This window comes from Penaeus vannamei, chromosome 34, assembly GCF_042767895.1.
Source record: "Penaeus vannamei isolate JL-2024 chromosome 34, ASM4276789v1, whole genome shotgun sequence".
NCBI classification, from domain to species: Eukaryota; Metazoa; Arthropoda; class Malacostraca; order Decapoda; family Penaeidae; genus Penaeus; species Penaeus vannamei.
In genome coordinates, this window is record NC_091582.1 from 10,325,068 (window position 1) to 10,340,067 (window position 15,000).

General features: G+C 33.9%; 1 protein-coding gene across 1 annotated transcript in view; it reads left to right on the forward strand.

The window, feature by feature from the left end:
• The first annotated feature begins 651 nt into the window (after window positions 1–651).
• LOC138859216 (uncharacterized) overlaps window positions 652–15,000 on the forward strand; it is a 17,196-nt gene continuing 2,847 nt past the window's right edge. The window contains exons 1-3 of the mRNA XM_070113426.1: window positions 652–1,400; window positions 1,646–2,285; window positions 3,123–3,190. Coding sequence (XP_069969527.1) covers window positions 652–1,400; window positions 1,646–2,285; window positions 3,123–3,190 — 1,457 coding nt within the window. The remainder of the gene's footprint in view (window positions 1,401–1,645; window positions 2,286–3,122; window positions 3,191–15,000) is intronic.

The window sequence follows — 15,000 nt, forward strand, 5'->3', positions numbered from 1 at the left end:
GACATGCATTAATAAATACGATGATATGTATGTGTATATTTCTACCTATCAATTAACATACGTTTATGCTTTACTGTTTATTGGCAGATTCGTGAACACAGATGAGAGAGAGAGAGAGAGAGAGAGAGAGAGAGAGAGAGAGAGAGAGAGAGAGAGAGAGAGAGAGAGAGAGAGAGAGAGAGAGAGAGAGAGAGAGAGAATTATGATCCCATTCCAAAGAGGGAGAGAGAGAGAGAGAGAGAGAGAGAGAGAGAGAGAGAGAGAGAGAGAGAGAGAGAGAGAGAGAGAGAGAGAGAGAGAGAGAGAGGGGGACACAGAGAGAGAGAGACAGAGAGAGGGGGAGACAAACAAACGAAGAGAGAAAAAGAGCGAATGAGAAATAGATAGAGAGATATATTGACAGACAGATAGAGAGAGGGGGGGGGCAAGACAAATAAACTAAGAGAGAAAACGAGCGAATGAGAGATAGATAGATAGATATAGATAGAAAGAAAGATAATACACATATACATACAGACATAGACGCATACACATACAGACACAGAAAAAAGAATTCACACAAGCCAAGATGAATGCACTGAGCAAAGAGGACGAGATAGCGTATAGCAAGGGAAAACTCATAATAGCAACAAACGAGAAACGAATTCCCTGATGCATGTACGAGCATCCCTGGACCAGCATCCTCATCCCATCCTCATTTCACCCCAGGGCCAGCAACCTCATCCCATCCTCATCTCACCCCTGGAGCATCATCCTCACCTCATCCATAAAGCAGCATCCTTACCTCATCCTCATCTCACCCCCGGAGCAGCATCCTCACCTCATCCTCATCTCATCCATAGAGCAGCATCCTTACCTCATCCTCATCTCACCCCCGGAGCAGAATCCTCATCTCATCCCTGGACTAGCATCCTCATCCCATCCTCATCTCATCCCAAGAGCAGCATCCTCATCTCATCCCAAGAGCAGCCTCCTCATCTCATCCCAAGAACAGCATCCTCATCTCATCCCAAGAGCAGCATCCTCATCTCATCCTCATCTCACCCCCGGACCAGCATCCTCACCTCATCCTCATCTCATCCCAAGAGCAGCATCCTCATCTCATCCCAAGAGCAGCATCCTCATCTCATCCTCATCTCACCCCCGGACCAGCATCTTTACCTCATCCTCATCTCATCCCAAGAGCGGCCCCCTCCTCTCATCCTCATCTCATCCCAAGAGCGGCCCCCTCATCCCATCCTCATCTCATCCCAAGAGCAGCATCCTCATCTCATCCTCATCTCATCCCAAGAGCAGCCTCCTCATCTCATCCTCATCTCATCCCAAGAGCAGCATCCTCACCTCATCCTCATCTCATCCCAAGAGCAGCATCCTCATCTCATCCTCATCTCATCCCAAGAGCAGCCTCCTCATCTCATCCTCATCTCATCCCATGAGCAGCATCCTCATCTCATCCTCATCTCATCCCAAGAGCAGCCTCCTCATCTCATCCTCATCTCATCCCAAGAGCAGCATCCTCACCTCATCCTCATCTCATCCCAAGAGCAGCATCCTCATCTCATCCTCATCTCATCCCAAGAGCAGCCTCCTCATCTCATCCTCATCTCATCCCAAGAGCAGCATCCTCATCTCATCCCAAGAGCAGCCTCCTCATCTCATCCTCATCTCATCCCAAGAGCAGCATCCTCATCTCATCCTCATCTCATCCCAAGAGCAGCCTACTCATCTCATCCTCATCTCATCCCAAGAGCAGCCTCCTCACCTCATCCTCATCTCATCCCAAGAGCAGCCTACTCATCTCATCCTCATCTCATCCCAAGAGCAGCCTCCTCATCTCATCCTCATCTCATCCCAAGAGCAGCATCCTCATCTCATCCTCATCTCATCCCAAGAGCAGCCTCCTCATCTCATCCTCATCTCATCCCAAGAGCAGCCTCCTCACCTCATCCTCATCTCATCCCAAGAGCAGCCTCCTCATCTCATCCTCATCTCACCCCCGGACCAGCATCCTCACCTCATCCTCATCTCATCCCAAGAGCAGCATCCTCATCTCATCCTCCTCTCATCCTCATCTCACCCCCGGACCAGCATCCTCATCTCATCCTCATCTCATCCCAAGAGCAGCCTCCTCATCTCACGCCACGATCGTCGGGAGAGGAGCCCAGGGTGTCTCGCCCGGGGTGCGCCTTGCCCCAAGTTTCCAAGAGGAACAAGAGTCTCGAGGTCCGTCCGGCATACAGATGAAGTGGAAATATGCAATTGCGAATGAGTGTGGAGAGAAATGCGCAAACATACCGGATGCATACTCGTATTCATTCGCTGAGGATTGCAATTACATAAACAGAAAAAAATATATGCCGGTCTAATGATGCCGAGTTATTGCACGCGAGCTGTTTGGATGTGTTGTTTGTGTCGGTGTGTGTTTATCTTTGGGTTTGGTTTGAGTTTTATTGTTTCTTTGTCTGTCTTTGTGTCTTTCTTTCTGTTTGTCTGACTGTCTGTCTGACTCTCTCTCTCTCTCTCTCTCTCTCTCTCTCTCCCTCCTTCCCTCTTTGCCTCCCTCCCTCCCTCTCTCTCTCTATCTATCTCCACACACACACACACACACACACACACACTTATATATATACATATATATATATATATATATATATATATATATATATATATATATATATATATATATATATATATATATATATATATATATATACATATATATATGCATATGTATTTTCATTTATGTATATATATATGTATATATGTGTGTGTATATATATATATATATATATATATATATATATATATATATATATATATATATATATAATTTTTTTTTCTCTCTCTCACTCTGTTTGTGTAATACTTTATCCTAAACTAACCGGATCCACAAATAACATCAATCTAGATAGCATTTTTCATCTATTTGGTTTTAATAACCTATCTCATTAACTGTTCATAAAATCCAAACCAACATGTTTTATTCAATTGCATCATGCAGCGTCGGTCATACTTTATAGATTGCGTACATTAATTTGTTTACAGTAACGACAGCCTCTGTACATTTGTTCCAACACCTCGAAGGAAATTGGTTCTAAATCATCTAATTCTCTCACTTCCAGTTGATAAATGAGTTCCAGATGTTGATTGAAGTGTCAGAGAAGAGGGATAACTGTTCTATTTATGTCGGGTATTTGTTGATAATTTGCCTTCTCTTTTGCTTAGTGTGGGCAGAAGAGAAGGAGGAGGAGGAGGAGGAGGAGAAGGAGGGGGAGTAGGTAAGTGAAAATGAAGAGAAAGAAGAAGAGGAGGAAGAGGAGGAGAGGAGGGGGGAAGAAAAAGAAGTGAGAGAAGAAGAGAGAAAAAGAAACAAAAGAAGAGGATGGTAAAGAAGAAGAAGGAGAAAAAGAAAATAGTAAGAGGAAGAAGACAGCATAATAATACTAAGAAGATCAACAATAATACCAGGAAAAGGAAGGAGAAAATGAAGAGGAAGAAGAGGATGATGAAGAAGAAGAGACCGAAAGATAGGAAAACCACAATGGAAGCAATTTTGATGAAGACAAAGATAAGAATGACGGTAATGATGCTGATAACTAAGATAATGAAGTTGATATGATAATGAAAATTATCCTGCTGATGAAAGCGAATGTAAGAAAATATAATGAATATATAAACAGAAAATAAAGAATAGTGTTAATGATAATAAATGGCCATGATAATGATAGTATTAGTGATTACTAGTACTACTACTACTACCATCAATGATGATAATAGTAATGATGATAATGATGATGATGAATACAATGATAGAAATAAAAAATCCAACACCAATAATGATTATAATGACGATAATGATGGTAATGATAACACTGATGATGGTAATGATGATGAAGATGATAGTGATAATAATAATGATGAGAATAAAAGCAGAAACAATAACTCTAATGATGGTAATAATGTAATGCAATAATGACAAAAGCAATAGAATCAATAATAGTGACAGTAATAGTGACAATGATATATGATAATGATATCAGTAACAGTAATTATGATAACTATAGATATAACATTGATAGTGATGTTAATGATAATAGCAGTAGTGATACTAAGAATAATAGTAATATTGATAATGATAATAATGACGATACTATTACTACTTCTACTACTACTACTACTAATAATAATGACAATGATAAGGATAATAAGAGTAACAATGAACATGATGATAATAATCAAAATATTATAAGAAGGTTGTTGATAATGATAATTATGATGATGATGATAACAATAATAACAGCTTCAATGAGGACAAGAATCATAATCTTAGTGTTAGTAGTAATAGTGATAATAATAACAATAATGATAACAATGATAATAGTAACAGCAATGATGATAACAATGATAAAAATGATAATAATAAAATATAATGATAATAATAATAATGATAATAATAATAATAATAATAATAATAATAATAATAATAATAATAATAATAATAATAATAATAATAATAATTATAATAATAATAATAATAATAATAATAATTATAATGATAGTGATAATTATAACAATAGCAAAGATAATGATGATAATTATAATAATGAAATAATGGTAATAATAATGATGATAACAATGCTAATGATAATGATGATAATAATGATAGTACTGATAATAATGATAATAATTATAATGGTGATAACAATGATAATGATAACAATAATGATAATGATGATAATGAAATAGATATGATAACAACACTAATAACAGTAATATCAATAATAGTAATAACAATAACATCTTTGCCAATAGTTAAAATAATAATGAATGTAAAAAGAAATATTTATATAATGTTATCAACAAAATACTAACTACAGGGATGATGATGATCGATATGCTAACCTCAATAACGGATAAACAAGGAAATAGGATAAAAAAATATATAATGAAAGTAGAAATACTAGTAATATCTTATATATCACGTTTTTAGTATAATTAATGGGGGAAAAAATTAACCATTTGATCCTATTCATCTTAAATTATAGCCCTGTCTTTCCTTCAAACCCTCCCTTCCCCTTTTCCCAAACTTTCTAAACTAAACCCTTAAAAAAAAACAGACACAAAAAACACACACACTTACACATACAAACACACACACACACACACACACACACACACACACACACACACACACATATATATATATATACTAGTATATATGATACATAAACATATCAACATTTACAGTCTCTCTTTTCCTCTTCTTCTATTCTTCCTTAAACGTCTTTTTTTTTTTGCCCCAAATTTGACAAAGGAATAAAAAAATAACAAATATATAGCATAGAATCGGACCTCATTGCCCGATGCTAACTCATATCGCCCCGTGGTGCAATAAGGGTGGTTTTAATACTTAATAGTATGGGTACTTTTTGTAATGTATGGTACGGAACTATGGCCCTTAATAGCACGTGGGTTGGGCGAGGAAAGGGAGGGAGGAAGGGAGATATGAGAGAGAGAAGGGCAGAGAGAGAGGGAAAGGAAGGAAGAAGGGGACATATGAGAGAGTGGGGGGTAGAGATGGAGGGAGAGGGAGAGGTAGAGACAGAGACAGCCTGATAGAGGCAGTCGGATGTCTAGATGTGTGTGAGAGAGAGAGAGAGAGAGAGAGAGAGAGAGAGAGAGAGAGAGAGAGAGAGAGAGAGAGAGAGAGAGAGAGAGAGAGAGAGAGAGAAAGAAAAGAGCCTGACCTTTTCTTCAATTTGCAACATCCGGTGATCGGGGAAGTGGTGCGCTGTTGCAGAGAAAGAGAGAGAAAGCGATAAAGATATAAATAGATAAAAACCGTAAAAAGAAAGAAAGACAAAAACACAAAAAAAGCAAGATGGCGAGAAAGAGAGAAAAAAAAAGCCAAATACAAAGAAAGAAAATCCAAGGAGGAAACGAGGAGGGGCAAGAGAGAGAGAGAGAGAGAGAGAGGCAGAAAGAGACAGACAGAAGAGAGAGAGAGAGAGAGAGAGAGAGAGAGAGAGACAGAGAGAGAGAGAGAGAGAGAGAGAGAGACAGACAGAAGAGAGAGAGAGAGAAAGATAGAGAAAGAGAGACAGACAGAAGGAGAGAGAGAGAGAGAGAGACAGACAGAAGGAGAGAGAGAGAGAGAGAGAGACAGAAAAAATAGCCTGACCTTTTCTTCAATTTGCAACATCCGGTGATCGGGGAAGAGGTGCGCTGTTGCAGAGGGGGTCGGCGGTGGGAAGCCCTCGCTCGGCAGCTGAAATATTATTAGTCTCCTTGACAAGAGATACTTAAATGATCTAGAGTGATGGATAATACTTATTTCTGACAGATTGCGGAAAAGGGTGACGGGCATTATCGACTTCGAAGGGAAGGGAAGATGAGAGTGAGAAAGAGAGGAAATAAAGAGAGGGAGAGGGAGATATGGAGAGAGGGAGGGGGGAATGAGAGAATGAGAGAGAAAGATAGGGAGGAAGGAGGGACAGAGAGAGGGGGGAGGGAGAGGGAGAGGGGAGAGAGAGAGAGAGAGAGAGAGAGAGAGAGAGAGAGAGAGAGAGAGAGAGAGAGAGAGAGAGAGAGAGAGAGAGAGAGAGAGAGAGAGAGAGAGAGAGGGGGAGGGAGAGAATGATAGATAGATAGATAGATAGAGAGAGAGAGAGAGAGAGAGAGAGAGAGAGAGAGAGAGAGAGAGAGAGAGAGAGAGAGAGAGAGAGAGAGAGAGAGAGAGAGAGGGGGGGGGAGAGAGAGAATGATATATATATATATATATATATATATATATATATATATATATATATATATATATATAGAGAGAGAGAGAGAGAGAGAGAGAGAGAGAGAGAGAGAGAGAGAGAGAGAGAGAGAGAGAGAGAGAGAGAGAGAGAGAGAGAGAGAGAGAGAAAGAGAGAAGAGGAAGAAGACAAAGAAAGAAGAGGAAGAAGAAAAAGAAAGAGAAGTAGAAAAATAACAATCAGAAAAGAACATATGACCCGATTATCATATGAATATTTATACAAGATTTTTTTTTATTTTCTTTTATTTTTCTTCTTCTTCTTATTATTTTTTTTTTTGCGTGTCTCTGTGCATGAATATCTAATCATGCAACATCCCTTAAACGCTCTTCAGGCAAGTGGAGAGCAAATTAACTTTAAACACTTAAAAAAAAAAAGTCAAATATTCTCTATTTAAAGACACTATAACCTGGACAGATATACAACTAGATAAATAGATGAACAGGTAAGTAAAATAGTAAATAGAGAAACAAATAAATGAATAAACATCAACAAACAGCAAAATAAATAGATAAACATAAAACAAACAAACAAACAAATACCAAAACGGTAATATCAGTAAACGCAAAATTAAAAAATGATAATAATGATAATAAAAATGAATAAATAAATAAATAACGTTATGTAGAACGTTCCTAGACAGCGAAGAACAGGTGAACGGATGTGCGTAATGACGTAGAACGTTTTTGTAAAGAGTGAAGAACACCCACCGCAGCTGCAGGGGGGAGGGGGATGGGGGGGGTCTATTCGCTATTGTCAAGCGAGAAAAAAAAAAAGTGAAGAAAAGAAGAAAGAAGGAGGAAGAGGGGGAGGGAGGGAGAGGGAGGGGGAGAGGGAGAAAGGAGAGGAAGAGGGAGAAAGGAGAGGGAAAGGAGGGAGAGGGAGAAGGGAGGAGCAGGAAGAAAGTAGATGGGAGAGAGGGACAGAGAGAAGAATGGAGGAGAAGGGGAGGAAGAAAAGGAGAAAGAGAATATAGTAGGAAGGAGGAATTAAAGGATAAAGGTGAAAGAGAAGGAGGAAAGGAAGAGGAGAAATGAAAGGAAAAGTTTAACAGAAGAATGAAGGAGATGGAGAAAGAGGGAAGATGTAAGAAGGAAAGGAAAAAGAAAAGACGAGAGAAGGTCGAGGAGCAAAGAAGGATAGGAAAAAGCAAGTGAAAATAAGGAGAAGGAGTAAGAGAGGAAGAAGAAATAAGGAGGTGGAGATAAAAAGACGGAAAAAGAGGAGAAAAAAAAGGAGAATTAGGAAGAAAATACGAAGAATTGAGAATGAAAGAGGGAAGAAGAATGTAGGAGATAGAGAAGAAAGAAAAGAAAAAAAAATAGAAAGATTAGAAAACGAACAAAGAAAAGAAAGAAAGATGAAGAAATGGGAGAGAAGAAAAAGAACGAAAGAGGGAAAATGAAAGAATGTGAGAAAAAAGGAGGGTGAAAAAAGAAAAGAAAAGAATAGGAAAATACGATAAAGAGGTAAATAGGAAAGAGGGGGAAACTCAATAGCTAAAAAGATAAAATGTGGAGAAAAGCAGAGTAAAAAGAGAGATTGAAAAAAATAGAAAGAAATAACTGTAAAATGGAAGAAAACATTGTGTTATAAATAAGAGTGAAAGAGAAATGATAAAGCAGGAAAAAAAACGCGCCAGACTCATGATATGCATAGTTTATAATGATCGTAATGACTTGACTATTATTACAACTATTGATAATAAATAACATAAATAAAAATTGATGACAATGACAATTATATCTGCACTACTAATTACTAATGATACTGCTACTATAGCTAACAATGGTAACAGTAGAAGTAATACTAATAAAGATACTAATAAAAGTGATGATAACAATAATGATATTGATAACAGTGATCATAATGATAAAAGTGATGATAATGGCACTTATGAAGTTAACAACGTTAATGATAATATAGTAATAACGATAATGATAATAATGATACAGCAACAACAATAACAGCAATTTCAATAGTAGTAGTGCTAATAACAGAGTTGGTAACATGAAAATAATCACAATGATAATAATCATAGTGACAATAATCATATTAATGATAATCATAATGGCAATAATCATAAAGATAATAATCATAATAATAATAATCAATCATAATAAAAACCATCATATTGATAATAAACATCATAATTATCATAATAATAATCATAGCAATAATAACTATAAAGATAATTATCATAATGACATATAATCATAACAATAATGATCATCATAGTGATAATCACAACATTAATAATCATCATCATGATAATCTTTATCATAATAATTGTAATTAATAATGTCGGGATCGATACTAATTCGACATTCAAAAGATACTTTGTTTATAATCATAAAGATGTATAGACCAACAAAACGTTTCTAAACATATCATTTTTAAAGGCATATCAAAGTAACAAAACTCAGTGCTATAACAGATAGAGTAAATAATAATGATTCTCTATGAATGATTTGTTTAAATATTAATAAATATTCAATGGGGAGGGGGGGGGGGGATAATAAGCGAGAATATCACTATATTCTTGTAAGACGGTCTCCTGCCCTCGCCCCGAAAGCGGGTATGGAAGTCCTAAGAACATAATATTATTTTACTTGAAACTAGAATGTTGTAACATTTGGTAAGTGATTTAACATAATTATGGATTTTTTTTTTGTATATTGAATTTTGATTAAGACGATCTTCTACTCTCGCCTCAGACACAGAGAAAAGATGAGGTTGATAACACACGCAATATTGATTTTCTATTAACATTATTATCATTATTATTATTATTATCATTATCATTATCATTATCATTATCATTATCATTATCATTATCATTATCATCATCGTCATCATCATCATCATTATTATTGTTATTATTATTATTATTATTATTATTATTATTATTATCTTTATTATTATTATTATTATCATTATTATTATTATTATCATTATTATTATATTTTTTATCATTATCATTATTATTATTATTATTATTATTATTATTATTATTATTATTATTATTATTATCATTATTATCATTATTATTATTATTATTATTATCATTATTATCATTATTATCATTTCTGTTTATTTTTTGGCCAGTAGATACGGCAAGCGTTACTCGTCGAGGCAAACAGTTCTGACACAATAAAAGAATGATTTATTAGAGTGAAGTGTAAGAGAGGAAATTCATGAAAATTGATAGGAAGGGACTGATAACTTTAAGTACAAGTATATAATGGAAAGATGCAGGCAGAAGGGGGTGGGGGGGGGGTGTCTCGATCCCGTTTCACGATTATCTTTATCGCGTTTATGATAACGATTATTGATTTACAATGAGTAGGCAAGGGGGGGGCGTAATGCAGCATCAACCTTGGACATTGATTAAATCCAAGAGAGCCTTTCTTGCTTTTCCTATTTATGGATAAGATTTACATTGTTTATTATTTATTTATAGAAGTTATAAATAAAGTCAATGGTTAAGAATGTTTCTATACTTACGCTATATTTGGCAGACACTCAACAGGGGAAGGAATTCAACCCACACCACGAGCCCTAAGACCGTTTGTTTACGCTACTCACATTAAATTTAACAGTATAGTGAAGATTGAGTTGAATATGTATGATAATTTGTATGTGGAAAAAATCTGTATACGACAACAATGATAACAGTCATAAAAATAATAATCGTGATGATAATAAAGATGATAGCGAGAATAATGATAGATATGATATCAATTGTAATAGTAAAGCCAACAGTATTAGTGATAATAATATTGTGGTAATATAGCAATGATTATAGTGGTATTACTGCTATTACTACTACTACTAGTAATAATGATGGTAAAAATAGTAACAAAAATAACAGTAATGATGATAATGATATTGGTAATAATAATGATAATAGTAGGAATAGGGATAACAATGATAATAATAGCAACAACAGCAATAACAATAACATTAATAATAACACTGGTAAAAATACTGCTGCTGATAACAATTATAATACTAATAATAATGAGAACAGAAACAACAAAATAATGATAGTGATAATGATAATGATAATAGCGATAATAGTAATAATTGTATTGATAATAATGACAATAATAATCATAATAGTGATAACAATCATAATGATAGAATTGATAATAATGTTAATAACAATTGTAATATTAAAAACAATAATAATTATTATAACAGTGATAATATCAATGACTATAATAGTATTGATTACAATAATAGAATAACAATAATAATGATGATAAGAATAATGATAATGATGATAGCAACAATGACAAAGAATAATGTATGGTTAATTATTATTTTTAAGCATTAACAATATGAACAGGAACAAAAATGGTGCTACTGCAATAATACCAATAATAAAAGTGACAATAACAAAAGAAAAGAACAAGGGAATAATGACGAGAAAAAGGATAATAAAGAAAAATGAGAATGTGAATAATAAAGGAAAAGTAAAAGTTGATCAGAAGGAATTAAAAGAAGTGAATAGTAAAGAAAGAAAGAAGAAAAAAGGGAAGAGTAAAGAAAAAGAGTGAATAACAAATAAAACAATAACAAAGGAATTGTATAGAAAGAAAAAACGTGATTAATAAAGAGAAAATAAAACGAATCATAAACAAGGAAAAAAAGTGAATAACAAGCAAAGAAAAGGTGAATAAGAAAGAAAGAGAAAAACTGAACAATACAGAAAAGAACGAAAAAAACGAGAAAAATATAACGAAGAAAATTAAGGGCGCAATAAAAAGCTGAACAGATGAAAAGGAATTCCTATGTAAGTGGCAGTGGCGCAGAGTGGATAGCGGGACGGTGGAAGAGTGAAAGTGGAGCGAATAGAGGGAAGGAAAGAGGTGGATAAACGAGGTGAATTAGTCATGGGCAAGAGTAATGAGGTAATGGAGAAGGTGGAAGGAAAGTGGAGATAAATAGGGAGGGAAGAAATGAAGATGAATGAAGAAGAAGTATTGTGGAAGAGATAGAGATGATGGAGGTGAGTGGAAGAAGTGGAGAAGATAAAGTAGATAAAACAGAGGAGATAAAGATGAGTGAAGGAAATGAAGAAGAAGAAACAAAGAGGATGAAGTGGAAGAGAATAAGCAAAATAGAAGGAATCGGGAGGATAGTAAAAAAATCGAAAAAAGAAAAGTGAAAGAAATAGAAAAGAAAAATAAGAGAAATTAACAAGAAAAAGACGAATAAAAAGAATGAAGAAGACAATAAAGAAAGATGAAAGAAATGAAGAAGACGATGAAGTAGAATACAAGAAATCGAGAAGAAGAACTGCTAGCAGAAGACATAAAGGTAAAGATAAAGCAGAGAAGGAAAATGGAAAAAGGGAAAACAATTATAAAAAGAGAAAGAAAAGATATAGTAAACTGGAATGCCAAAAAAAAAAAAAAATAATAATAATACTAATAAATAAATAAAATAAATAAATAAAGATAATAATCATAATAATAAATAAATAGATAAATAAATAAGAAAATAATAGAAGATAATGAAAAGCGAAAAAAAGGAAAGGCAACAATATAAGCATAGAGAAAGAATACAGTAAGAGGAAGGGGAGGAGGACAAGGAAAAATAAATCAGCGGGGGAGGTGATAAATATGTATTAGTGGAATAAAAAGCAAAGAGGAGGAGCAAAGTGTAGCGGACGAAAGAACGGAGAAGACAAAATAGAAGAGATAATAAAAAAAAGGTGGAAGGACATAAAATCGGAAAAATAAGAACGTAGTGAAGGATGCAGAGGAAGAAAGGAGGACTTAGATTGAAAGAAGGAAAGGAGATAACGAAGGAGAAGGATAAATAGAGAGACGGGAATTAGGAAAATGTTGGAGAATTTAAATCGCTTCGGAGGAGGCAAGGAACGATCGAAAGAGCCGGAGGAAGGGAAGATGACCTAATAAAAGAAAGGATTGAGAGAGAGAGAAGGGAAGGGAGAAGGGGGTAAAGAATTTTTAAAAAATCAAGTGGTAGAGAAGGAGAAATAAATGCAAACTGGATCTAAGGGAGAAAAGGGGAATGAGAGGACTGAGAGAGAGAGAGAGAGAGCGAGAGAGAGAGAGAGAGAGAGAGAGAGAGAAGAGGGTAGTAAAAAAAATCAAGTGGTAGAGGAGGCGGATAAAAAAACCCACACAAAATGGATCTAAGGAAGGAAAAAAAGGGGAAAATGCCCAAGAAAAGAAGGAGGAAGTGGGCAAGTGGTGACAGCAGCGTCTCGCCCACTTACACAAACCGCACATCGCCGTCCCTTTGTCTACGCCTCGCTATCGCCGCAAGCCCCAGCGCCTGCTTGCTTGCTTGCTTGCACCGGCAGCCTCCACTTCCATTGTAAATTGCCCAGATGCATTTCATTAACCTTTCAGTCACGCAGGACCAGCTCAAGGACGGGTTCTCTCTCTCTCTTTCTCTCTCTATCTGTCGATCTATCTATCTCTCTTTTTTTGGCTCTTTCTTTCGATTTCTCTCTTTTTCTTGCTTTTTCTTTCTCTCGTGGTTTCTTTTTTCTCTTTCTCTTTTTCTTTCTATTTCTCTTGCTTTCTTTCTCTCTTCTTCTCTCTCTTTCTTTTACTCTCTTTCCATTTCTCTCTCTCTCTCTCTCTCTCTCTCTCTCTCTCTCTCTCTCTCTCTCTCTCTCTCTCTCTCTCTCTCTCTCTCTCTCTTTCTCCATATATGAATCCATCTGCCAATCAGTCTATCAATCAATCTATCTCTTTTATCATAAATACCAAATGAAGCAAAAGGAATAATAATAAGAGAGAGGGAAAAAATGAAGAACGAATGGACACGAAGAGAAAGGGTCAGAGAAGCAGATTATTCAAGGTAAAAGGAGGGGAAGAAATGGGATCAATATTCGCCCTTATTACTTGGTTGGAAGAAGAGAGTGACAATCCACCGCTCTACGCTAACAAATGCACACACACACACACACCTACACACATAGACATGAATAAAGAGAGTGGGAATGAGAGAGTAAGAGGGAGAGTGGGAAATAGAGAGAGGTAGTTAGAAAAGAGAGGAAGAGAGAGAGCGATAGGGAGGAGGCAGAGGAAAAGAAAGAGAGAGAGAGAGAGATTGAGAGAAAGAGAGAGAGAGAGAGAGAGAGAGAGAGAGAGATATTACCATGGATGTCAATTCCATTATCGTTATCATTATCATTATCATCATCATTATCATCATTATTCTTACTATTATCTTTTTTTATTATTATCATTGTTGTTGTTATTACTATAATTATCATTTTTGTTATTATTATTATTATTATTATTATTATTATTATTATTATTATTATTATTATTATTATTATTATTATCATTATTATTTTATTATTATTGTTATTGTTATTATTATTAGTAGTAGTAGAAGTAGTAGTAGTAGTAGTATCATTATCATTATTATTATTATTATCATCATTATTACTATCATCATCATTAACATTATAATATTAATAATAATAATAATAATAATAATAATAATAATAATTATTATTATTATTATTATTATTATTATTATTATTATTATTATCATTACTATTATTTTTATCATTATTATTATTATCATTATTATTATTATTATTATTATTATTATTATTATTATTATTATTATTATTATTATCATTATTATAACTATTATCATCATAATCATTATTATTTTTTTTATTATTATTATTATTATTATTATTATTATTATCATTATTATCATTATTATTATTATTATTATTATCATTATTATCATTGTTATTAATATTGTCATCATTGTTGCTATTATTGTAATCATTATCAATATTATTATTACTTTTGTTAATATTATTGTAATTATTATTATTTTTATTATTATTATTATTATTATTATTATTATTATTATTGTTATTATTATTATTATTATTATTATTATTATTATTATTATTATTATTATCATTATTATTATCATTATCATTATCATTGTTGTTGTTGTTGATATTATTATTATTATCATTATTATCATCATTATCATTATTATTATTATCTTTATCATTATTATTATTATCATCATCATCATCATCATTATTATCATCATTATTGTTATTACTACTACCATCATTGTTATTGCTATTATCATCATTATCATTATCATTGTTATCATGATTATTATTTTTATAATCATCATCATCTTTATTATCACTATCATTATT